General features: G+C 42.2%; 2 protein-coding genes across 2 annotated transcripts in view; one reads left to right on the top strand and one right to left on the bottom strand.

The window, feature by feature from the left end:
* Window positions 1-262: 262 nt before the first annotated feature.
* Coq5 (coenzyme Q5, methyltransferase) lies at window positions 263-19,965 on the bottom strand. The gene is made up of 7 exons (XM_010604048.3): window positions 19,695-19,965; window positions 13,744-13,893; window positions 11,903-12,124; window positions 4,178-4,284; window positions 2,874-2,962; window positions 1,156-1,267; window positions 263-1,078 (listed from the first exon to the last, which is right to left on the bottom strand). The coding sequence occupies exons 1-7, from the start codon at window positions 19,894-19,896 to the stop codon at window positions 977-979; spliced, it is 984 nt and encodes a 327-aa protein (XP_010602350.1). The 5' UTR covers window positions 19,897-19,965; the 3' UTR covers window positions 263-976.
* A 3,526-nt stretch (window positions 19,966-23,491) lies between these two features.
* Rnf10 (ring finger protein 10) overlaps window positions 23,492-23,839 on the top strand; it is a 41,986-nt gene continuing 41,638 nt past the window's right edge. The window contains exon 1 of the mRNA XM_010604176.1: window positions 23,492-23,743. Coding sequence (XP_010602478.1) covers window positions 23,492-23,743 — 252 coding nt within the window. The remainder of the gene's footprint in view (window positions 23,744-23,839) is intronic.

Here is a 23,839-nt window from a genome sequence, read left to right as displayed (position 1 = left end):
GTCCTGAGTTCAATCCTGGTACCAAAAAAATAAAAATTAAAAAAAACCAAAAAATAAAACACTGTATTTTGAGGCCAAGGAAGTAGCTCAGTGGTACAGTGGTTATGAGAGACCCTGGATTTGAGTTACATCCCCATAAAAAAAATTTTTTTTCCTTTAACCTCTAAAAAAGCAGGAAAGGGGTTTGGGGGGTAAAGAGGATAAAATAAATAAAATTTATTAAAATAAAAGGAAGCAATGACAAATACCATTGAAATTGTAAACTCATTTATTGGTTCAGTGTATACTTCTAGGGTGTGTGTGTGTGTGTGTGGGCTCACTGAAGATTGAACCCAGGATCTCTTGTATTTTAAACAAACAAATGTGAGCTATTCCCCAGCCTACAATTCTAGTGTTGACTGTTAGACCTCTGACTTGGACCTTGGCTTTCAAGCCGCAGACCAGGCCAAAAGTTTGACTCAGGTTCAGGTAAGTCATCACTGGGTTCCAATGACTCATCCTGCTGGAAGGCAGCACCACTAGCAACAAATATACTGTACTTCAAAACTCTGTGTTAGGGCTGGGGACATAACTCAGCAGCACTGCACCTGCCTAGCAAGCACAAGGTCCTGAGTTTGATCCCCGGCACCAGAGAAAACACACACACACACACACAAAATGTGTATCAGTGCTTAATGCTGCTCTTACCCGAATCCCACAGTGCATAGCCAAAAAAGTTAGGAGTTGAGGGAATACAAAATAACAAAAAAAACCCCAAATACCTCTGAGAAAAGGTCTGAGCAGCTTCTAAAGAAAGTTACAAAAAAGAAAAAAGACAGGAATTTGTTTCTCTTTCTCTGGTTGCTTTGGAACAGGAGCCCATGGTTCATATCCTTAATAGGAGATGCTCAGCTGCTGTCTCATCAGCCAGATTATCCTTCGGTTCCAGGCTTTCAACAATATATGACTGGCTCTCTCTCCAGGATAGGAAAAGGAGCTAAAGTTTGAAGCCAGAATGAATGGCCACAATGCCCGAAGTAAGACTTTCATAAGTCACCTTCTGAAAACCTGCATCTTCTATCATCTCCTTGAACTCTTCCTAAAACACAAGGAAAGATACAAGGATTACCTGGATTTCAACTTTAAGGTCTTTGTTGAGCTACAGAAATATTGTACCTGAGATGGGAACTTCCGGATACTCTCCACAAGGTATTGATAGGACTTCCAGTCTCCTGCAATGACCTCTCCTAGGACAGGAATGACCTGGAAGCTATATAGATCATAAAGCCTAAGCAAATAAGCAACAAAAAAGGAAAAAGATTAAGACTAAAACATGTCCTGGGTTCATTCCCAAAAAAGAAAAAACAATATGTCCTGAATTCTTCCCTCAATAAGAAGCAAGAAGGGCTGGGGATTTAGCTCAGTGGTTCCAGTGCCTGCCTAACAAGTGCAAGGGCCCAAGTTTGATCCCCAGTACAAAAAAAAAAAAAAAAAAAAAAAAAAAGCAAGAAAGCCGGGCATGGTGGCGCACACCTATAATCCCAGCAGCCAGGAGGTCGAGGCTTAGGCAGAAGGATTGCTGAGAGGTCAAGGGTAGCCTGGGTTACATAGTTAAGTTGCAGGTCAGCCTGGACGAAACAGTGAGACCCTGCCTCAAAATCCCCCCCCAAAAAAGAAAAAAAAAATCAAAAAGGGATCCGGGGATTCAGCTCAGTGGTTTGGTGGCCTGCCTTGTAAGCACAAGGACCCGAGTTCAATCCCTGGTACCCCCCCAAAAAAAATCAAGAAGGTCTAAACTCAGGGTCACAAACAAATACCTCAACTAAAGGAAGTGTCTAGTTGCAAAACCAAGATGTATGGTGACAGGTACAGTCAGGAAGTTCCAGAAAAGGCACTGGAGAAGAGGCAGTCACTACCGCACTCTGACAACTGCACATGAGAATCTGGGCCTACTCAGGGTTACCATATATCTGACTTTTCAAGCTGGAAATCCAGATTTTTTTTTTGGCAACAGGGTCTTGCTCTGTAATTCAGGCTGGCCTTGAACTCACTGTGTAGTCCAGGATGGCCTTGAACTTGTGGCAATTCTCCTGCCTCAGACTCCTTGAGTGCTAGGATTACAGGTGTGTACCATCATGCCTGGCTGGAAATTCAGATTTTTATATAAAATTTTCCAATTTTAAGTGAATTTTTTGGCCACTGTTCTTTCCTGTATGGTGGCCCACCCGCACACTATAGGATGTACTTCTTTTCCTACTTTTACTTGGCCCAAACTTGCTCTGCAGAGCCTGTTTCTTTTCCTATCTTTAATAAACCTTGTTATCATTAAAACAAACAAACAAAAAAAAACAGTTTCTATGGGCTGGGGATTTAGCCCAGTGGTTCCGGCACCTGCCTTGCAAGCACAAGGACCTGAGTTTGATCCCCAGTACCAAAAATAATAATAATAATAAAAATAAATCAATTTCTTTTCTTTTCCCTCCCTCCCTCTCTCCCTCCCTTCCTTAGTGGTGCTGGGGATTGAACCCCAGAACTTTGTGCAAGCTAGGCAAGCACTCTATCCCTTAGTTACACCCTTGATCCTTTAAATCAATTTCTTAAAATACTAGATGAGTAAATAAAATACAAAATATTGTTGGGGCCAGGGCTTTTGCTCAGTGGTTCCACTGCCTGCCCCCACAAGTACAAGGTCCTGAGTTCAATCCCTGATACCAAAAACAAACAAACAAAATGTTGTCGAAGTTAGGCCTTGGGTTCCTGGTTTGAGAGTCTTCCAGCCTAAGTACTATCCCTCAGAGCTAACTGACCTCTAGGGTGGGAATGTTCTTCCCAGCCTCTAGGACCTTGAACTAATGGTTAGTCAATGAGGAAAAGGTCCCGTTATCAGTGCCAACCTGGAAATGAGGGGATTGTTTACTTTGCTAAACTCCAGACACAGAAACCTTCCGCCAGGCTTCAGGACCCGATGAGCTTCTTGGAGTGCCTGAAAGAGACAAGGATAACAGGACAGATTCCTCAGCAAACCACACTCAAATTCATGAGGCTGAGAGAACATTAGCTACTGCGGGCATTAGAAACATGATTTCCCACAAATCCCTTGTTTATTGTCAGTTGGGAAGCTGTAACGGCAAAAAACAAGCCAATGTATCCTAAATGTTATAGGCATTCTGCTGCATGTAACTATTTTTTTAGGGGGAAGGGGTTTGAGACAGGGTCTTACTATGTAGTTCACAGCACTTCTCAACAGCACCACCCTGAGGAACAAGTCTTTAACACATGGACCTTCGGGGAATACCCATATTAAATGTTTATATATTAATGTAATATATTTAATATGTATTATATACTTTTATATACTTTACTACATTTGTATTATACTGCTATGGCAAGTACCTTAAAGAATGTTCATCCAAAGCAGAAAAGCTAGACAACTGGAGACCATATTACAGATATGAAATCTGTTACCTTACACACGATTTTCAATTGTTTTTTTTTTTTGGAGACAGGGTCTTGTTATACAGTCCATGCTGACCTCGAACTCACTATGCAGACCAGGTTAGCCTTGAACTCGTGGCTATCCTGCCTCAGCCTCCTGAGTATAGGGCTCACAGGCTTGTGCCATCATGCCCAGCTTGATTTTCAAATCTTTTGTACAGAACTGTTTATATAGAAATAAAGAAGAACTGAATCAAAAAGCAAAAAAAGAAAAAAAAAAGGGGGAAGCTGAATGGGATTACAGAATGAACATTGCCTTTCCCTGGTAGATGAACTATGATCTATCTTCTACCAAAATAGCATCTGAGTACCTTTTCTGTGCCTGCCTCAGATCATGCTCTGATCTCCCTCAAGGTGACAGAGAGCTTCCCAAGTGAGAGGAAGGAGATGAAATGCCAGTGCAAGGCTAACTGCCCCAAATATGTAAATGCCAACCCAAGCAACCAAGACTTCCATCAGGAGCTGCTCTGTGATTTTGGTCCTTTTCAGTTTTGTAACTAGGAAAACTGGCAATTTAAAAGAAGCCCCTATCGCTTCTCGGCCTTTTGACGAAGATCAAATGTAAGAAGCCCCTATTCTTAAAATAGTCACTCTACTAAGTGCCAAGCCCAGGGAAGAATCTCCTGTCCTGCTTCACTATGGATCTACTCCAAGAGAACTGGTGTCCTGAAAGTCGTATGCCTGAGCAGGTAGCCATTCACACCTGGTCAATGTGTGTGACATTCCGGATCCCAAAGGCAATGGTGTAAACATCAAACTTGTGATCATCAAAGGGCAGCTCTTCAGCATCTCCCAGTACCCATGCAAGTCCTGGAAGAGAAAATCAGTTCTGAGTTTCAGCTCAGGTAGCTGTCTTCCTTGCAGAAAATTACTGTTACTCTTACTCTTACTACTACTACCATTATTATTGAGGCAGGGTATCACTAGGTAGTTTAGGCTGATCTTGAATTCACTATTGTAGCCCAGGCTGGCCTCGTACTCAGCGATCCTTCTGCCTCAGCCCCCCCAAGTCCCAAGTGCTGGAATTACTGGTGTGCGCCATCACTCCTGGCTACACCCAGATTACTGAACCAAAAGAATTTGTAGTTGGGGAGGCAGAAATATGAGTAGCCATGGCACCCAGTTTATGTCTGCCATCTGAAGTGGAGGCAGTTTTGTGGGACTGAGCCCTTAAACCTGTAGAAAATGATGTAAAATCTGGGTAGTATCAGAAATGAAGTAAGCAGCTGAGAACCAACCTACTGTTGGAAAATTGTTTTGCGCTGGGAAAACACCACGTACTTGGTGTCAGAAAACATACCTACCTTATCCACTCAGTTCCTGGTGACCGTCTTCATGATGCCCTCTGATCCTGAGAGCCTGGAGTTGGTACCCTTGAAGTTTATCCTTCTCAGCCTTCCCTCCAAGGGCCTTACAGTACAATCTGATCACTGCTTCGTTTACCCACCCTCACCCTCTTTTATTTCGATGCGGGGGTTCAAACCCAGAGTCTTGGTAAGGTAAGGCATGCTAGGTAAGCACTTTATCACTAAGATGTATAATCAGTCCCACCCTCAAGTGATTTTCATCCAGCCAAGTGTTTTGTGGAGAGCGCTGTGATTAGGAGTGCAGGCACTATGGTTAGAACTGCCTGTGTTATAATACTAATTTCATATTTTATTTTATTTCTTGTGGTACTGTAGATTTATCCCAGGGCCTCTGCACTGAGCTACTCCATCTCCAGGCCTTTTTTGTAGACAGGGTCTTTATAATTCAGGCTGGTAATGAACCCACTATGTAGCCAAGGCGAGCCTCAAACTCATGAGAATCCTCCTGCTTCAGCCTTTCAAGTACTGGGATTACAGGTGTGCTCCATGCCCAGTTCCCAAGCCTTTTAAAAATTCTTATTTTTTAATTTGGAGACAAGTTCTGGCTAAATCACTAAGTTGTCTAGGCTGGGCTCAAACCTGCAATCCTCCTGCTTCAGCCTCCCAGAACACTGCAATTATAAGCATGGGTCTCCATCCCTGGCAAAGTAAAGTGTTTTGATGGGCCAGACATAGGAGCTCCTTCCTCTCTTCCTTTCTTCCTCTTCCTCCTCCTTCTCCTTCTTCTCCTACTTCTCCTACTTCTTCTCTTTCTTTTTCCTTTTTTTTTTTTTTTTTTGAGGTGCTGGCAATGGAATCCAGGATCTTGGTAATAGTGGACAAGTGCTCTACCACTGAGCTACATCCCCAGCCTAGCAGGTTGGGTTTATAAACAGATAAAGGCTGAAGAAAGTAGAAACAATACAGCAAGAAAAAAGACTGATCATTTAAAATTTACTTTCCTTGGAAGAGGAGGCCAGAGAATGGTCACTAAGAAAATGAAAATAATCTTTCAAAATACAAACTAGTGCCAGATGTGGTGGCGCACGTAATCTCAGCACTCAGGAGGCTGAGGCAGGAGGATTGCCATGAGTTTGAGGCCAGCCTGGGCTACATAGTGAGTTCAAGCCCAGCCTGAACTATAAAGCAAGACTTAAGAAAACAAAAAAGATGGCATCCTCAGGCAGTGGGCCACACTGGCTGGGCATGGGGTATGGAGCCTGGCTGTAGGGCACCTCTGCTCTGCCAGAGCCACAGGCTTCCTGTTCTCTACTGTGTCACCCATTCACGTCCCAGGTGGCGGGGAGCTCAAAGTGACTCAGGCTCTTGGAGACCCAGTTTCCTTGGGCTACAGCTATCAAGGTCACTGACATTTCAGGAGTCTGCAGAGCCACATATAAAACTGGTATCAAGGGCCAGGGATTTAGCTCAGTGGTGCAAGTGCAAGGACCTGAGTTCGATCCCCAGTACCAAAATAAATAAATAAAATAAAAAACAAGTAAATAAATAAAATTAAAATCAAATCAGAAGAATTTAAGGTGAAGAGAACTGTCCAGCACCACTAGATGGTTAATCAGGTACTAAAAGAAGAAATCAGGGGTTGGGGATTTAGTTCAGTGGCACCATGCATGCCTGGCAATGCAGGGTCCTGAGTTTGATTCTCAGTAGGTGGGGGGATAAATAAATAAAAGAAGGAATCAAAGGGATGCACAGACTATAGATATTTACCTCTGTCCCCAAACACTGATCCAGCCCTGGCTGTGTAGATGCTGTGCCTAAAGCTCAAGATGACTTCATCTATAGCATTCTTTGCCAAAAACAGTATCTATTTTTGTTCATAGAGATTCCTCTATTAGAAGATATGTTAATTACTTAGATGTTAATTAAAGGCCATAGACAACTGGAAAACATAATAAAATAAAATACAAATAAGGGCTGGGAGTGTAGCTGTGGTACACTGCTTGCCTGGGTATACGAGACTGTGGGCTCCACCCCTAGCAGCAAAAAACCAAAACATATATACGTTTGTGTGTGTGTGTGTGTGTGTGTGTATAAAATACAGCACCAGAGGTGGGCTCCACCCCTAGCAGCAAAAAACCAAAACATATATACGTTTGTGTGTGTGTGTGTGTGTGTGTGTGTGTGTGTGTGTATAAAATACAGCACCAGACATGAAAAATGCTTTTACAAAATAATTTCTAGGGCCTAGCAGGTTCCATCGCTACCACTGAAAATAAAAAGGAGGGACCCAGGGCCAAGACAAATGGCTGGAGGCCTGCCCTGCTGCCTAGCGTGTGAGTGGTCTGTCGGAACTCCAGTTCTTCCGCTTGTAAAATCATGCAACAATCATGCCAATCTCATCAGGTCATCACAGAAGTAAACGAGTTATCTGTGTGCAAAGCACCTAGCACGCCCGGCGGTGTCATTTAAGACAGGACTGCACCTTACTTTGTCGTGGCAGGCAGTCCCCTGGCTCTCCCACTGCGGCCAGCAGGTGGCTAGCATATTTCTGAATGAGGCAAGACTTTATATTTGGAGTTGGTACAGTTCTGAAACAATCAGTTCTTTTCTGGCTTTCTTCTATGGCAATTTGCATTTTGAAATACATTTTAAATGTCTTCTTTTGCAATTTTCAAATATACAACTAGAGGGAATGAGCTTACTGTACCCCACAAGCTCACCCACCATTCGGCTTAGTAATTGTCAACACAAGGCCAATTTTATTTCATCAGCCCACACCTACTTTCTCTCCCTACTCTAATTAGATTAATTTGAAACAAACTACAAATATAATTTCATTTATAATATTTCAGTGGATACCTTTAAAATATTAGGACGCCTCCTCCCCTTTCTTGTGATTTTTGGATTTGACCTGTTACTCTACCTACCACTCAGCTACAACCCAGCCGTTTTAATTTTTTTTTCTTTTTGGTTTTTTGAGACAGGGTCTCACTATGGAGTTGAGACCGACCTGGAACTCACTATGTAGCCCAGGTTGGTCTCAAACTCATAGTGATCCTCCTGTCTCAGCCTCCCGAGTGCTGAGATTACAGGCATGTGCCACCATGCCCAGCTCCAGCCCTTTTAATTTTATTTATTTATTAGCCCTCTTTATTTTTAAATTGCCCAGACTATATTTCAACATCCCATCCTTCTGTCTCAGTCTCTCAAACTGCTGGGATTACAGACCTGTGACACTATGCCCAGCCCCCCAAAAGAAATCTTTTAAAATATAACCACAGGCCAGGGATTTAGCTCAGTGGTGCCACAGCCTGCCTCACAAGCACAAGGTCCCAAGTTAGATCCCCAGTACCAAAACAAAAGAAGAAAAAAAAACCCACAATCATATTAAGAAATTCTGCAGCCAGGCATAGTGGCATATGCTGTAATGCCAAAACTCAGGAGGCTGAGGCAGGAAGATTGCCATGAGTTCGAGGCTAGCCTGGGTTACATAGTGAGTTCAAGGCCAGCCTGAACTACATAGTGAAACTGTCTCAAAAAATAAAAATTAAAAAAAAAAAAGAGACTTCCTGAAAAGAAATTTTATAATTTTTTACTATCACCAAAAAGCCAGCCAGGGCTCAAATTTCCTTGTTATTTCTCATAAATTATTTTTTAATTTATTATTTTTCTTGTGGTAAAATACTTATAGAATTTATCATCATAACCTTTTTGGGAGACAGTAATGGTGATGGAACCCAAGACCTTTGCTATATGGACAGCCCATTTTTATTTTTTTTGGTTTTATTGAGACAGAGTTTCACTATGTAGTTGAGACTGACCTGGAACTCACCATGTAGCCTAGGCTGGTCTCGAACTCACAGTGATCCTCCTGCCTCAGCCTCCCAAGTGCAAGGATTATAGGCATGTGTCACCACACCTGGCCCCAAATCCTGGGATTATAGGTGTGTACCACCACACCCACTCTAATTTTAAATGTACAGTTCAGTGGTTTGAAGTACATTTGTAATGCTGTGTAGCCCTCACTATCACCTGATAGTTCTGACCCCCAACTGTCCCGTTGAACTCCTAGGCATGGAGAATAATCACAGCCCATTCCTACATCCTGTGCTGCCCTCTCCCAGATTGGGAACAATGCCTACTCTGCTAGGACAAAACATACCCACCCGAATGGCTACATCATAGCAACTGTTGCTATAGCCACATACTCAGCCAATTTTGCTCCCCCAATCTCATTCTCCCATTTTTCTATCACCCCACCTAAGACTGCCTCAATAAACTGGACTCAAGCCAGGCAAGGGGGTGCAATGCTGTAATCCCAGCATTTGGGAGGCTGAGGCAGGAGAATTGCTGGGAGTTCAAGGCTAGCCTGGGCTACATAGCAAGACCTTGTTTCTCTAAAAGACAACAACTACAACAACAACAACAAAAACTGGACTCCAACTCTCCTTTGGAGTTATTCCAGGAGGTCCTGCCTGGACCACCCCCAAATTCAGGCTAACTGTGACCTTTATGAGGTTGTCACCATTCACCTAAAATCACCCATCTCCTTAAATAAAAAAAAAAAAAAAAAGATTCAACTGGGGATTGAATTGAGGGCCTTCTCACTAAGCTATATCTCCATTCCTTTTTAAATTTTTTTACTCTGACACAGGGTCTCACTAAGTTGCTAAGTTGCCCAGGCTGAGCTTAAACTTGAAGTCTCATTTCAGAGAGAGCTGGGATTTCAGGTATGCACCACCATTCCCAGTTTTAACTTCCTTTTGCATAAATTTTTGCAAAGACATTACTGGGGACTGATAAAGCAAGAAGGAAAGAAAACAACTGTACTTGTACCACGGTTTTCAGCACTTAATAATTCCTTGGCAGTTAGGAAAGTCTGAGAGAGAGCTTCACAGTGGAAGCTATGATTCCAGAAATGGAATTTTATCTATCATTTCAACATGTGTTCTCTGTTCTTTATGGCTGAGCACCAGAGAGAAGGGAAACATGTTTGTCAGTAGGAGTAAGAAAACATAGTGCCTTTGTCTAAAAGTACTGGTGACTGTCTTCTGCCATCTGACTAGTGTTGATGGCTAACAAAAGAGTCCTTCATCTTGGGGACCAAGTGGGTTGCACTTCGTCTAGGCAGCTCTCTCGGGGCAGGCAGAGGAGGAAGAACTGAGCTCAAACAACCCTGGACACTCACAGTGGTCAGGGAGAGGGAAGAAATGCTGATGTTGACCCCAGGGACTTTCTTTTCTTTGTTGCATACCCATGCCCCACCCTAAGGCTGTCTCAGAGCCTAGCCAGCTTGGAACAGGGCAGTGCAGCAGAGCCCCGAGAGCTGGTCAACAAGATGCAGCTTTCACAGTCTTTAACAAACTTGAAAACATCTGGGGCAGCTGGATGTAGTGGCGCATGCCTCTGACCCCAGCACTTGGGAGGATCATCTTGAGTTCAAGGGCAGCCTGGGATACCTAGTGAGTTTAAGACCAGACTGAACTATATAGCAAGACCCTATCTCAAAAAGATAAAACAACCACCTGCCTCGCAAGTACAAGGTGCGGAGTTCAATACCCAGTACAAACAAACAAACAAACAAACAAAAAAACCCACAAAAGGCCCTGGGATTTAGCTCAGTGGTGCAGACGCCTGCCTCAAAAGTACAAGGTCCTGAGTGTGATCCCTGGTACCAAAAAAAAAACCAAAAAACAAAAACAAAACAGGCTGAGGATGTAGCCCTTTGTGAAGTAACAGTGTTTAAAGTAAAATGAGTCCTGCCTGGAAGCCGGTTATGGTAGCACACACCTGACAGGAGACCGAGGCAGGAGAATTATAACTCTAAACCCAGCCCGAGCAATCTGGTGATTTAGTGCAACTCTACCTCCAAAATAAAAAATAAAAAAGGGCTGAGGCTGTAGTTCAATCCTAAGTATGACAAACAAATAAAAGAGTCCTGATTGGGAAATGTTTAGGCTCTAGAAGCTGCAGAGCTCAGTCATCCTCTGGAATAACATAGGTGGAGGGTATCTCAGAGGTGCTGGGAATTTAAAGCAAAAGTTCCATCTCAGGGTCCAAGAGTGAAAACCCATGGATTCAGCTCTAATTTGGGATCTGATGCTTATGGGTCTGTAACTTGAGTAAGACCCTTACTTCTTTGGGCTTCGACTATCTCCTCAGTCACAGTGGGCTCTTCACTTAGCTCAAAGTTGCTGAGATAATGTGTATTAACAACACATAAGCTGGGCATGGTGGTGCACGCCTGTGCCAGCACTTGGGAGGCTGAAGCAGGAGGATTGCCTCGAGTTTAAGGTCAGACTGGGCTACATAGTGAGTTCAAGGCCAGAGTGAATTACAGAGTGAGACCTTGTCTCATAATCGAAATAAATATTGGGCTGGGAATGTATAGTTCAGAAGTGTAGCATCTGCCTGGCAAGCTTGAGTCCCTCAGTTCAATTTCTGGTACTGAAAAAACGAAAACAAAAGCCAAAAAAAAACCCAAAAAAACAAAAACCCACCAAAAACAAATAAACAAAAAAATCCCCAAAACAAAAGCAGAACTGGACCACACAAATGATCTTCAACTCCTGCCTAACTATAAATATCTTTTTTAAAAAAATGCTTAGAAAAAAAATGTAAGATAATGAAAAGATGGAAATAAAGTATTTGTAGATGGGGAGGGGAGGAGGGGGTGAAGGGAGGGCAAGGGGTAAGGGGAAAAATGAGAATCAAGACTTGTCATGTGGAGGTACGAGATCCCAACAATGAATGTAACTGTACTGTATCCCTAAAATGTACCAATAAACTCAATTAAAGCTGAAAAAAAAATGCTTATTAGGGGCCGGGGATTTAGCTCAGTGGTTCTGCTGCCTGCCTTGCAAGTACAAGGACCAGAGTTCGATCCCCGGTACCAAAAAAATAAATAAAAAAAAGTTTATTAGTACATGATTATGGTCATGTACAGTCATGCAGGGAGTTGGTACACATACGTAACACGTTAATTCCTTTTCCTTCCCCCCCTTTCCCTCTCCACCCTCACACTAACTATAAGCCTCTGAAAGTTGGAGTATAAAGCATGTAACCCACCTTAATTTATAAACAAACACTATTTCCACTGCCTCTAACTGCAGAGGACTCACCAGCTTTGTGTCCTTGGTCCAAAGCCTTCTTCTTCCCCACCTTTAGCATCTCCCTGTTGATGTCACAGATCATGACACGGGAACCACCCAAGAGATCTTCTTCATTCTGATACTTTTTGGCAATTTCCTCCCAGGATAAATTTTGTTGGGCCCTTAACTGCCTCTTCTGCTTTCTTTGATGCTGTGCCTGAACATAATTAAGGAACCGGAATGCAATGTCACCTGTGGGATGCCAACAGGAAGAAAGATGCAAACAAAGACAAAAACTGGAAAAACATTTCCTAACCCCCAAAGAAGCAACCACTTGAAATGCTGAGGCAGGATGATTGCCAGCCTGAACTATATACTGAGACCCTAAAAAAAGCAAAAAACCCAACCCCCACAAAAGCAACAGTGGTGTAGGAGTGGATGAGTGTATGAAAATGGAACTTTGGGTTGGAGTGTAGCTCAGAATGCTTGCCTAGTATGTTAAAGGCCCTGTGCTCAAGTGCCAGTCCTCAAAAAAAAAAAAATTAAATAAAAAATGTTTTAAATGAAAGAAAATGGAAGTTTAAACTCTTTAGCAATCTTTTCTTGAAACATTTAACCTCTAAGATTTTTTTTTTTTTTTTAGGTTTTTTTTGAGACAGGGTCTCACTATGTAGTTGAGACTGACCTGGAACTCACTATGTAGCCCAGGTTGGTCTCGAACTCACAGCAATCTCCCTACCTCAGCCTCCCTAGTGCTGGGATTATAGGCATGAGCCACCACGCCCAGCTTTTTTGTTTCCTTTTGTTCTTTTGAGATAGGATCTTGCTGTATAGTTCAGGCTGGCCTCGAATTCTTGACAATCCTCCTGCCACAGCTTACCAAGTGGTAGGACTGTAAGTGGGCACCACCACACCCAGTTTCACCATGCATTTAAAATTTTAAAAAATTTTGTTAGTTCATGTTTGCAATACAGAATGATTACATTTATTGTGGGAAGTTGGTACATGTACATAAGACACTTTAAGTCTTTTCATATCTCTTTCCTCTCCCCTCCAACATGCATTTTAGAAATCTGTGACATTTTTCTCTCCAAATGCCCAGTGTGGAACAACAAAATACTGTGTGTAAACAATTGAGCTTTTGATACCTGATGTGATAGCAGATTAGGTGGAAAAGGCTGCCTAGAAAGCTTATGTAATAAAAGGCTTCCCTTCCAATCAGAAAATGCGAGTGGGTTAAAGGTTCAATAGAAGATGAAACAGGCGGGAGTGTAGCAGTGGTAAAGCAACCGCCTAGCATGCGTGAGGCACTGTGTTGAATCTCCAGTGCCATCACTACCACCACCACCTAAAAATATGGTAACTGAAGTAAAAACTTGGTCCTTTTACTTTATAATCCTATCTACTGTAGAAAAGAGGTAGGCAAACCAGGCATGGAGGCTCATGCCTGTAATCCCAGCACTTGGGAGGCTGAAACAGGAAGATCATGAGTTTGAGACCAGGCTGGGCTACATAGCGAGTCCGACCAGCCTGAACTACATAAACCTCTTCTCAAAACAAAACAAAACAAAACAATAAATAAATAAATAAATAAATAAAGAAGAGGCAGTCAAAAATCTGGTTGTTTTATTTATTTGTTTATATCGTGGTGCTAGAGATCAAACCTATGGCCTTATGCATACTAGGTAAATGCTCTACCAGTGAGCTACATCCCCACACTCAAAGCTGCTTTTGATTGATAATTTTGTGTGCCTGCTTCACAAATTATACATATCTTCAGTCTAATGATAGTTGAACTAGCTTGTTCCAACAAGAGATAAACACTCTAAAAGGTGCTCCACGGTACCTAAGGACATCAAATTTGCCATTACCGGTGCCTCCAGCAACATCGAGCAGCTGAGTCCCAGGTAATGGGTTCATCTTCCACAGCAGCATATCTTTCCAAATTCGATGGATGCCCAGACTCATCATATCATTCATCACATCATATTTCTTGGCCACACTTTCAAATACCTGATAGACTGATGGGAGAAATACACAATTATGCTATTAGTAGAAAGATTCACTTGAAAAAAGCCTAAATGAAAAAGAGGAAGAGCAGGGCATGGTGGGACAGGCCTGTAGTTCCAACACTTTGAGAGGCTGAGACAAGAGGACCTCAAATTTTCTTTTTCTGTTTTTGTTTTTTGGTTTGTTTTTGTTTTTTGAGATAAGATCTCCCTATGCTGTCCAGGCTGGCCTTGAACTCCTGGCGATCCTCCTGCCTCAGCCTCCTGAGTTCGGGGATTACAGGCATGTGCCACCACACCCAGCTAGAACTATTACTTTAAATAAGGCTCTCCATCTAGGCCAGTGTGGTAATGTATACCTGTAATCCCAGAGGCCAAACCAGGATTGAGTTCAGCCTTAGAATTGAATACACATTTCTATTTTCTATTTCTTAGAGGATGGAATACTGGAGTGTGTGTGTGTGTGTGTGTGTGTGTGTGTGTGTGTGTGTGTGTGAAGGGGTCTTTTCCTTTTCTCTCTCTTTTTTTCCTGGTGCTAGGGATTGAACCCAGGGCCTCGGACATGAAAAACAAGAATTTTATCATTGGGCCATATCTCCAGCCCAGGAATTAGAATTTTTCTAATCGTCATTATAATATAAGACAAAAGCCATGAGAAAGACACATAACTAATAGAGATAGGAAGACCCCCTCATCTCATCTCTGTATGCATTACGGAGAACCTCAGGAAAATTTGATAGATAGTTGACAAACAGTAAATCAGGTCGAAGTTACACTGTAGAAGGCTCTCATGAATCTTTTCCACAAGATCAAAACAGAATGTGGTTCAATCCATAATATAACAAAAAGGGGAAGGGGCCGGGATTTAGCTCAGTGGTTCCACTGCCTACCTTGAAAGCACAAGGTCCCAAGTTTGATCCCTGGTACCCAAAAAAAATGGGGGGGAGATGTGGGATCTGGGATAGCAGGAAAATCTGCTGTGAGAGGACACTTATAAGAGCACATTCCCTTTAAAGGTACATTTTAGCTGGGTGTGGTGGTGCACATCTGTAATCCCAGCACTCAGAAAGCTAAAGCAGAAGGATCGCTGTGAGTTCAAGTAAAGCCTGAACGATAGTGAGACCTCATCTCAAAAAATCGTGTCCCCCCCGCAAAAAAAAAAAAAACCACACAAACTGCCTAAAGTTATATTTTATTTCTTTTTGTTGTTTTTTGCTTTGTAGTCTAGGCTTAACTTGAATTCACTATGGAGCCCAGGCTGGCCTCAAACTTTGGCAATCTTCCTGCCTCAGCCTCCCAAATTCAGGAACAACAGGCATGTGCCACCGTGCCAGGCTATAGGCTGAATTAGAAAATGAAGGGGAGATGTCTTGAATTCCTCGGATAAAATGTGCTGCATACAATGTAAAACGTATTCTGTCAAATCAGACCACAGAGTACTCCTTTCACTAAACTATTTTCTTCTTTTTTGTGGTACTGACAATTAAACCCAGCATCTCCTGCTTGCTAGGCAAGCCCTCTACCATTAAGTTAAAAAGCATCTGTCCCCTTTTTTCAGACATGGTCTTGCTAAATTGCTTAGGCTGGTTTCAAATTGGATTCTTCTGCCCTAGTCTCCCAAGTTGCTAGCTATTACCATGGCTGGCTTTTAATTGAAAAAAAATTTTTTTTGTACCAGGGATTGAATTCAGGACCTTGTACTTTCAAGGCAGGTGGAGGCATCACTGAACTAAATCCTGGCCCGTTAATTGTATTTTGAAATTTTATTCTCCACTCAAGTTTCCTAGTTGGCTATTTTCTTTGGAACATCTCTTGGGATAACAGGGACACAAAGGTTCAAACCACTGAGTATAACAGTTCTTGCTTTGCAGATTCCAACGTGCATAAATTTCAGTTACTGTGGCTTGAATATCGCCAGTCCCCCAACTTTACATGAAGTACAAACTTCACTAGCAGTTCTTCAGTCCATGAATCTCTACAGTAGTAACAAAGAAGCCTCCTGCAGTGACATCACTTCTCGCACACACTGTAGGTGCCTAGTCCCTGAATCAGTTGTTAGGTTTACATACAGACCTCCAAGCAGTTACTGTAGTTGTGTTGCCTCCTTGTCCTTCAGTGAAATCCTGCAAAAATGACAGGAAATTGGGCAACAAGAATGAATGTGCAGTAAAGAAATGAATTGTGGTAATGGTGGAGGTGAGACTGGAACTGAAAATCAATGGAACTATAGGAGAAACAAGCGAGTATGGGATACTGACAATGCCTCTCTTGGAGAGACTACAGATATGCACAGCCAGGGGAACTTGGCGAGGGTGAATTTATGGGCACAAATGAGGAATATGGATATGACAAAAAGGTTCGAGATGTCCCAGTGGAGTGATGTCAGCCAAAAAATTCACATAAAGCTGACATGGTAATACATGCCCGTAACCTCAGCTACTCAGGATGATGAGACAGGAGGATTATAAATTAAAGTCCAGTCTAGGCAATTTATCCATAACCCATCTCAAAACAAAAATAACTGGGACCAGGCATGGTGGTGCACATCTGTGATCCCAGCACTCAGCAGGCTGAGGAAGGAGGATCACTGTGAGTTTGAGGCCAGCCTTAATTACACAGGGAGATCCTGTCTCCAAAACCAAACCAAACCAAATGCCTGAACAACCAAAAACTAAGAACTGAATATGTGTAGCACAGTGCTAGAGTACTGGTCTAGCATGTGTGAAGTCCTAGGTTCAATCCCCAGTACCTTGGTATAGGGGTATTTGATGGTTTGTTTGTTTGTTTGTTTGTTTCAGGGCTGAGGATTGAACCTAGGCCTTTCACACTGAGCAACATTCCCATCCCTTTTAATTAGTTAGTTAGTTAATTAACTTCAGTATTAGGATTGAACCCATGGCCTTCACACTAAGCTATACCCCCATCCTTTTAATTTTTTAGGTTTTTTTTTTTTCTTCTTGTCGCTGGGGCTCAAACTCAGGACCTTGCATTTGCAAGGCAGGCAATATGTCACTGAGCTAAATCCCTGGCCCTATTTTTTAGTTTGAGATAGGATCTCACTAAGTTGCCCAAGCTAGGCTCAAACTTGAAACCCTTCTGGCTCAGCCTCCCAAAGGGCTGGGATTATAGGCATGTGTCACCAAGCCTGGTAATTTCATGATATTGAAAGGGCAAAAGATCAAATATTAAAGGCTGACAAAAATTTTAGATAGGAATTATGGCACAAAAAATACATTCACTCCTTATTGTAAATTATATTAAATAAGGGTAGCAAATAGTATTCAAACTACCCTTGGTAAATTTTTTAGAAATAAATCCAGGAAGCTGAGGCAAGAGGATCACTATGAGTTTGAGACCAGCCTAGGCTACACAGTGAGTTCCAAGACCAGCCTGACTACATAGCCAGGCCATGTCTCAGAAAAAAACCAAAAAGGGCCTGAGATTTAACTCAGTGGTTCTGCCGCCTGCCTCACAAGCACAAGGTCCTGAGTTTGAACCCCAGTAAAAAAAAAAAAAAAAAAAAAAAAAAAAAAAAGGAAATCAATTTTCTTTTCTTTTCAGTATTTTACATTTTAATTAAAAATTTAAATTTAAAAATCTTTAAAATTTTAATTATACCAGTTAAAATTAAATCTATTTTTAAATTATAGTATATTAAATATTAGCTTTACCATATGTACACACACATACATAAATATATTTTTTTTCTTCTTTTGGTTTTTGAGACAGGGTTTCACTATGTAGTTCTGGCTAGCCTTGAACTTACTATGTAGCCCAGGCTGGCCTCAAACTTCCTGCAATACTCCTACCTTACCCTCCCAACCGCTGAGATTACAGGAATGAGATATTATGACCAGTTTACTACTATATATTTTTAAAAATACATTTGCTTATTTATTTGTTTTCAGTACTGGAGACAGAACCCAGGGCCTCACAGTTGCTAGGCAAGTGTTCTACCACTAAACTACAATCTAGCTGCCATGGTCAATAATTTTGGGGGGAGGTATTTAGCTCAGCCAAACTGCTTGTCTCAAAAGCACAAGATCTTGAGTATGATCCCCAATATAATCCCTGCCCCACAAAAAAATATATAATTTTTGTTTTGTTTTTGAGTCACTGTTTGGCAATATAGCCCAGGTTGGCCTTGAATATGCATGATCCTCCTGCCTCAGCCTCCCTATATGCTGGGATTACCAGCATGCACCACCATGCCCAGCTTCAGGCTCAATAATTTTTAAAGGGCTAGCCATGGTGGTGCATGCCTGTAATCCCAGTATTAAGGAGGCTGAGGCAGGAGAATTACTGCAAGTCTGAGGCCAGCCTAGGGTACATAGTGAGCTCAAGGCCAGCCTAAACTACATAAGGAGACCCTGTCTCAAACCACCCCCCACAAAAATAATAATTTTTAAAAGTCCTGGAACAGTTGCAATTTTCCCACTGATTATACAGTATAGATTTTAAGAGGATGGGAAATTACATGGTAGGCTCTTTTCTTATTTCCTGGTGACCATTAAATCTAGTGAAGGAACCTCTCAGGTTCTCACCTTATCCAAGTGTAAAATGGGTACACCTTCCTCATTAAAAAAGGCGATTTATAAAATCTGAAGAGAAACCAGAGTATTCACCTTCTGCATTATAAATGGCACAGTTAAAGTTTAAAAACACTTCCATTCCCATGCCTGTAGCATTCCTGACACAAACTGCTCAATAATATTTAACTTTAATGGTGCATCACTAAGCACCAGGAAATGTTGAAGGTACTTCAATATGTGGAACTAATACAAGAGCTGTAATGGGCCAGTGGTTCTGCCGCCTGCCTCGCAAGCGCAAGGTCCATTTCCCAGTAGTAAAAAACAACAACAGCAACAACAAAAACCCCCCAAAAAACAAGAGCTGTAAGTAATACAAAAACTATTCCTACTCGGCCAACTGGGGAAAAAAGATAGTTTCCTTCTTTCTTTTTAAAATGGCCTCTTGGGCCCAGCGTGGTGGCGCACATCTGTAATCCCAGCACTAGGGAGGCTGAGGCAGGAGGATCAATGTGAGTTCAAGACCAGCCTGGGCTACATATTGAGTTCCATGTCAGTCTCACCTACATATTGAGACCCCCGTCTCAAAAAATAAAATAAAATAAAATAAAGAAAGAAAAGAAAAAGAAAGAAAGAAAAAGAAAAATGGACTCTCTTAGCAAGAGGCTAAGAATATGTATTCTGGAGTCAGACCAAATTGGGTTGGAATTCTGGTTCTGCAACTTGCTATGCTAAATTGGGCAAGGTCTTGCTTAACCTTTTAAGCTTAGTTTCCTCATTTGTTAACATCGGGACAACAATATCCACCATCGGGAAGTTGAAAAGAGAACTGGAAAAAATGTCCACACAGTGCATGCCACAACACAAACAGTCATATGATGAATCTGAATGACAATTACTCTCAGTTTAAAGAGGGGGCGTAAAAATTTTTAAAAGGGGCGTAGCCAGGTGTGGCGGCGCATTTCTGAAGTCAGAGGACCTCAAGTTCCAGCACCGCCTGAGCAACTTCATGACTTAAGCATGACCCTGTCTCAAAATAAAATTTTTAAAAGTCGGCGACTGTAGCTCAGTGGAAAGGCCCTGGGTTCAATCCCCAGTTCCAGGTTTGGAAGGGAGTAAGATAGAGCGCCTGACTCTGCCGGACTGGGGGTGGGGTGGGGTGGTGCTCCTTGTAAGTCTGGAGGGCAGATAACAACAAAGTACGTCAAATTTGCCCTTAATTCGGCAGAAGAAATTAGATCACAGATGCAAAGATCCCTTCATCCGCCCTCTCGCCCCTTTCACCTTTACCCCCCTTCTCTTCCTCCGACACAGTCTCAAATCCGAAGTGTGTTTCTGTTGCTTGCTTCTCTCGGGACAAGAGCCGTACACCCAGCGAGCCCCCGGGCAAGGAACTGTGAAGCCACTGGGGCCCACCAGTTCGCATCAACCGCGACCACCTACGGACGCAATAGCTCCATAGAACACAGCTCCTGGGGGCCGCCATCTTGACACAGTAAGGTAATAGGGGGCCGAAAAATCATCCTGCTGCCGCAGTAGACAGACTACGGCGGCCCGCTAGAGACATTATTAGCCGAACGCGCCCAAAAAATCCTGTATTCTTGAGTTCTTTGGGATCTGCAGACTGACTAGTCATTGAACCCAAAAGCTCTTCCTCTTTCTCTCTCTCTCTCTCTCTCTCCCTCCCAGAATCGAATTTAGAATTCACCAAGACAAAGGAGACAAAAAAGGTTGAGTTCGATCCTTGTTACCAAAACCAAACAAAACACTACAAGGCCGAGGATTTAGCTCAGTGGTGCCGCTGCCTGCCTCACGAGCGAAAGGTCCTGAGTTCAATCCCTGGTACCAAAACCAAAACAAAAAAACCGCTATGATTAATCTAGTAAACTTTACGAGATCAGCAGTGTGAATATTGACAAACTTATAAAGGATTTCTCACAGATAGAAAAGATTGTGCGGCTCTTCATGATATGATAAGAGGGCTACAAAGGACCATTGAATATCAACACAATTTGAAAGGAATATAAGAATAATATTGCAAACTTGAACATGAAATGAAAAATCAAAGAGGAAGAACATAAGACAGAAAAAAGCAAACTTTATCAAGATATGCAGAAAAAAGTTGAATTAAACGAAGAAAATCACAAAGATCCAATTAAAAAGGAGATGAAATTTCAGAGTTAAACACAAAGTTAATAACTCAAGAAAAAGAAAAGCAAAATGAAATAACAAACCACAGCTGGAGAAGCTTTAATGTCTTCAAGAAGAAAAAAACAAAGAGATTGCAATTCTTTGCAATATCATTCATGATTTGGAGCAGCACTTTTCTATTGGCGAAGATTCTCATCTTAAATGTAGATGACGATTTTGAGTATAACAGTAAATTCATTCATTACTATATGCTTTTTTAAAAGTAATTGAGTGCTGGGGATGTAGCTCAGTGGTTCTGCCGCCTGCCTTGCAAGCGGAAAGACCCAAGTTCGATCCCTGGTACCAAAATTTAATTAATTCATAATCATAAATAAGACAGCTTTTTTTTTTTTGGCCCCGAGGATGAACTCGGGTCCCTGTGCTTGCAAGGCAGGCGGCGGAACCACTGAGCTAAATCCTGGCCCATAAATAAAACAGCTTTAAAAAAAATAAAGTGCAGACTACGCTGGGGATTTAGCTCACTGGTTCTGCACTTGCCTCTTAAAGTGCAAAGTCCTGAGTTCAATTCCAAAAAAAAAAAAAAGTGCAGATTTCTACCTAGCAAGACTGAGACCCTCGGTTGAATACGCAGTATCGATCGAGGTTAGTGGGGAGTAAAATGTAGAAAATTCCTGGGCACCAACTACCAGAGATTTTAAATCAGTACATCTGGTACATGTATGGCACATAGACGGTACATACCCCATATCCCTGGAATCTTTTTTTTTCCTTTTTCCTGTTTTCTTTCTTCCTTCTTTTCTTTATTTAAAAATCTCCCTATAGAACCAGAGCACTGAACATGCTAGACATAGAATTTCTATTTTGGGGTTTTTAGAAATGTTTATTTGAACAAGTTCCTCTGATTTGTTCTGATGCAAGAGATTTGCAGCCCATTCTTGAGAAATGTATGGCAGGTTACTCTGAAAATAAACATAGTGAAAAAAAAAAAAAAAGCCAAAACAGAGACTAACAGTCTCAGGGCTTGGCTGAGACTGATGATCTCAAGGCTTGCCCCTCCTGCTAAACTCACAAAGCTCACTTCCCGAGAGATGAACTGCTAAAACACTTGTCTATACCTCCCTATGTCTTAAAGATAAATTGTAAAAGTAACATCTGCCTGTACCTCCCTATCCCTATGCTAAGTTCTACTTCTGTAAAATTCTGCTTGCTTCCTCACCTGCATAAGAAACAATATATAAATGAAAACAAACAGAATTAGGCTCAGAATCTGGAAGGTGACTTCCACTGAACCCGCTAGCGAATAAACCTGACTTTCCTTTCAATTCTCTGAGGGATGTTCTCTTCCTTGTTCTGCCTGCCCTGAGTGCCGTAACTATAGGAAAGACTATTTTTTGGCCTGTCCATTTTATGAACCTAGGGACTTCATAAATGGGAATGAAAGATCTGGTACCCATTTAGACGCTCCAACCAAACACCACTCACACTTTGACTCCTGATGACACACACCTACATTTGTAGCTCCATCTGGCACACCATGATAGTTTTACTTCAACTCCACATTTTCAGGTTTTTAGTTAATTAATTAATTTGGTACCCAGGATCGAACTCACGTTTTTGAGCTTGCGAGGTAGGTGGCGGACAGTTTTTTGTTTTGTTTTTTGAGACAGGGTCTCACTATGTAGTTGAGACTGCCCTGGAACTCACTATGTCACCCAGGCTAGTCTCAAACTCGCAGCAATCCTCCTGCCTCAGCCCCCCAAATGCTGGGATTACAGGCGGGGCCCCCCCCCTGGCTTTTTTTTTTTTTTTTTTTTTTGGTACTGGGGATCAAATTTAGGTCCTTGTGCTTGCAGGGCAGACTGAGTTAAATCCCCCACCCTAGTTTTTTTTTTAATGGAAAGGATAATGTAGACCACCTGTGCAAAACAGAGGCTAGAGGTTCAGTTTTGCTTGAATTGCTGTATTTTCTGCTTTGATTACTTTTTAAATGTATATTTCCTATAAATATTTCACAAGACTGCCAAACCAAGGATACTAACAAACTATTTTGAAATGAAAAGTCTCTTCCTGATTTAATATACCCTGACAGATGGACACCTACTACACTGGGATTTCTCTTTCCCTGTTTTTTTGTTTCTATGAATGATAAAAAAAAATAACTCATCTATATACTCAGAATTTTCATGTCTTGTTAAAGGAATAAAGATTCATCAAGGAATTTTAGTGTGTCTTCCACATCTAGTTATATGTAAGCAGGGACATCAGGACTTGGGACTGTTCCATCTGGACATTAAATTACATTTTCAGACTAACAGTGTATAGTTATTTTCTTACTTTAGTATAATTTGTGAGTGTGTGCTTCTTGTGTATGTGTTGCGGGGTAGGTTTAACTATAAAAAGTGAAGCAGGACGAACTGGTGGAAGGCATTTTAAGGAAATTTTAAAATATAATACTTGAATCTATCTTCCTATTCCTAGTTTGAACTATTAATTCTAAGAAAGTGATTTATTCATATGTACTGATTAATATCTCATACACCATGAGATGATTGGTAAGGGGCCAGGAAGGGCACAATTAGAGATTCATTCATTCATTCACCTTAAATTTCACTCATCCATGGTGGGTGTAGCTCCGTGGTAGAGCACTTGCTTATCATGCTAGAATAAGAACCATAAATAGAAAGAAATCCTTAAAGGAATTCCACAGGTAGTCTAAAGTTCATCTGTGTCATCGCTGTTATTACCGCACAAAGAACAAAAGCCGACTTGACTGGAACTACAGGTCCCACAATCCCATAGGACCTCTCAGTGGGGGCGGGGGCGGGAGGGAAAAAAAAATCACTGGACCCGGATGTAAGCAAAACTACATCTCCCACAGTGCTTCACGCGAACATCTCCACTATATATATAGTCCATCCGGGTACTTTGAGATGCTGTTTGGCGACTCGTCGCCATTCCGGGAGCAGCTCGGCCTCGGCCTAGAGGCGAGTGTCCGTCGCTGTGTCGGAGACACCTGTCCCCGACACCAAGACAACCAGCTCTCTCTCCTGCCCCGCGGCGGGAGAGCGTGTCCGGCCGGCCGGCGGGGCTCGCGCACCCTCCTTCTATTCCCCTTTCCCTGCAGCCTTTGCCCCGCCAGGCCCGGCCCGGACCTCCGAGCCCCGGCCTCCTCCTCCTTCTGGGTCATCGCCTTTGCTGGGCTTAAAAGCCCTGCCTGCTGATTCTCTTCCCAGTTTGAGAAGCTAAGGAAGGAAACAAGGAAAAATGTCGCCATGAAG

The sequence above is a fragment of the Fukomys damarensis genome, unplaced genomic scaffold (genome assembly GCF_012274545.1).
Source record: "Fukomys damarensis isolate Sample0158 unplaced genomic scaffold, DMR_v1.0_HiC HiC_scaffold_12, whole genome shotgun sequence".
Classification (NCBI taxonomy): Eukaryota; Metazoa; Chordata; class Mammalia; order Rodentia; family Bathyergidae; genus Fukomys; species Fukomys damarensis.
The sequence above is the reverse complement of the archived record's forward strand: the minus strand, read 5'-3'. Positions and strand labels throughout refer to the sequence as shown.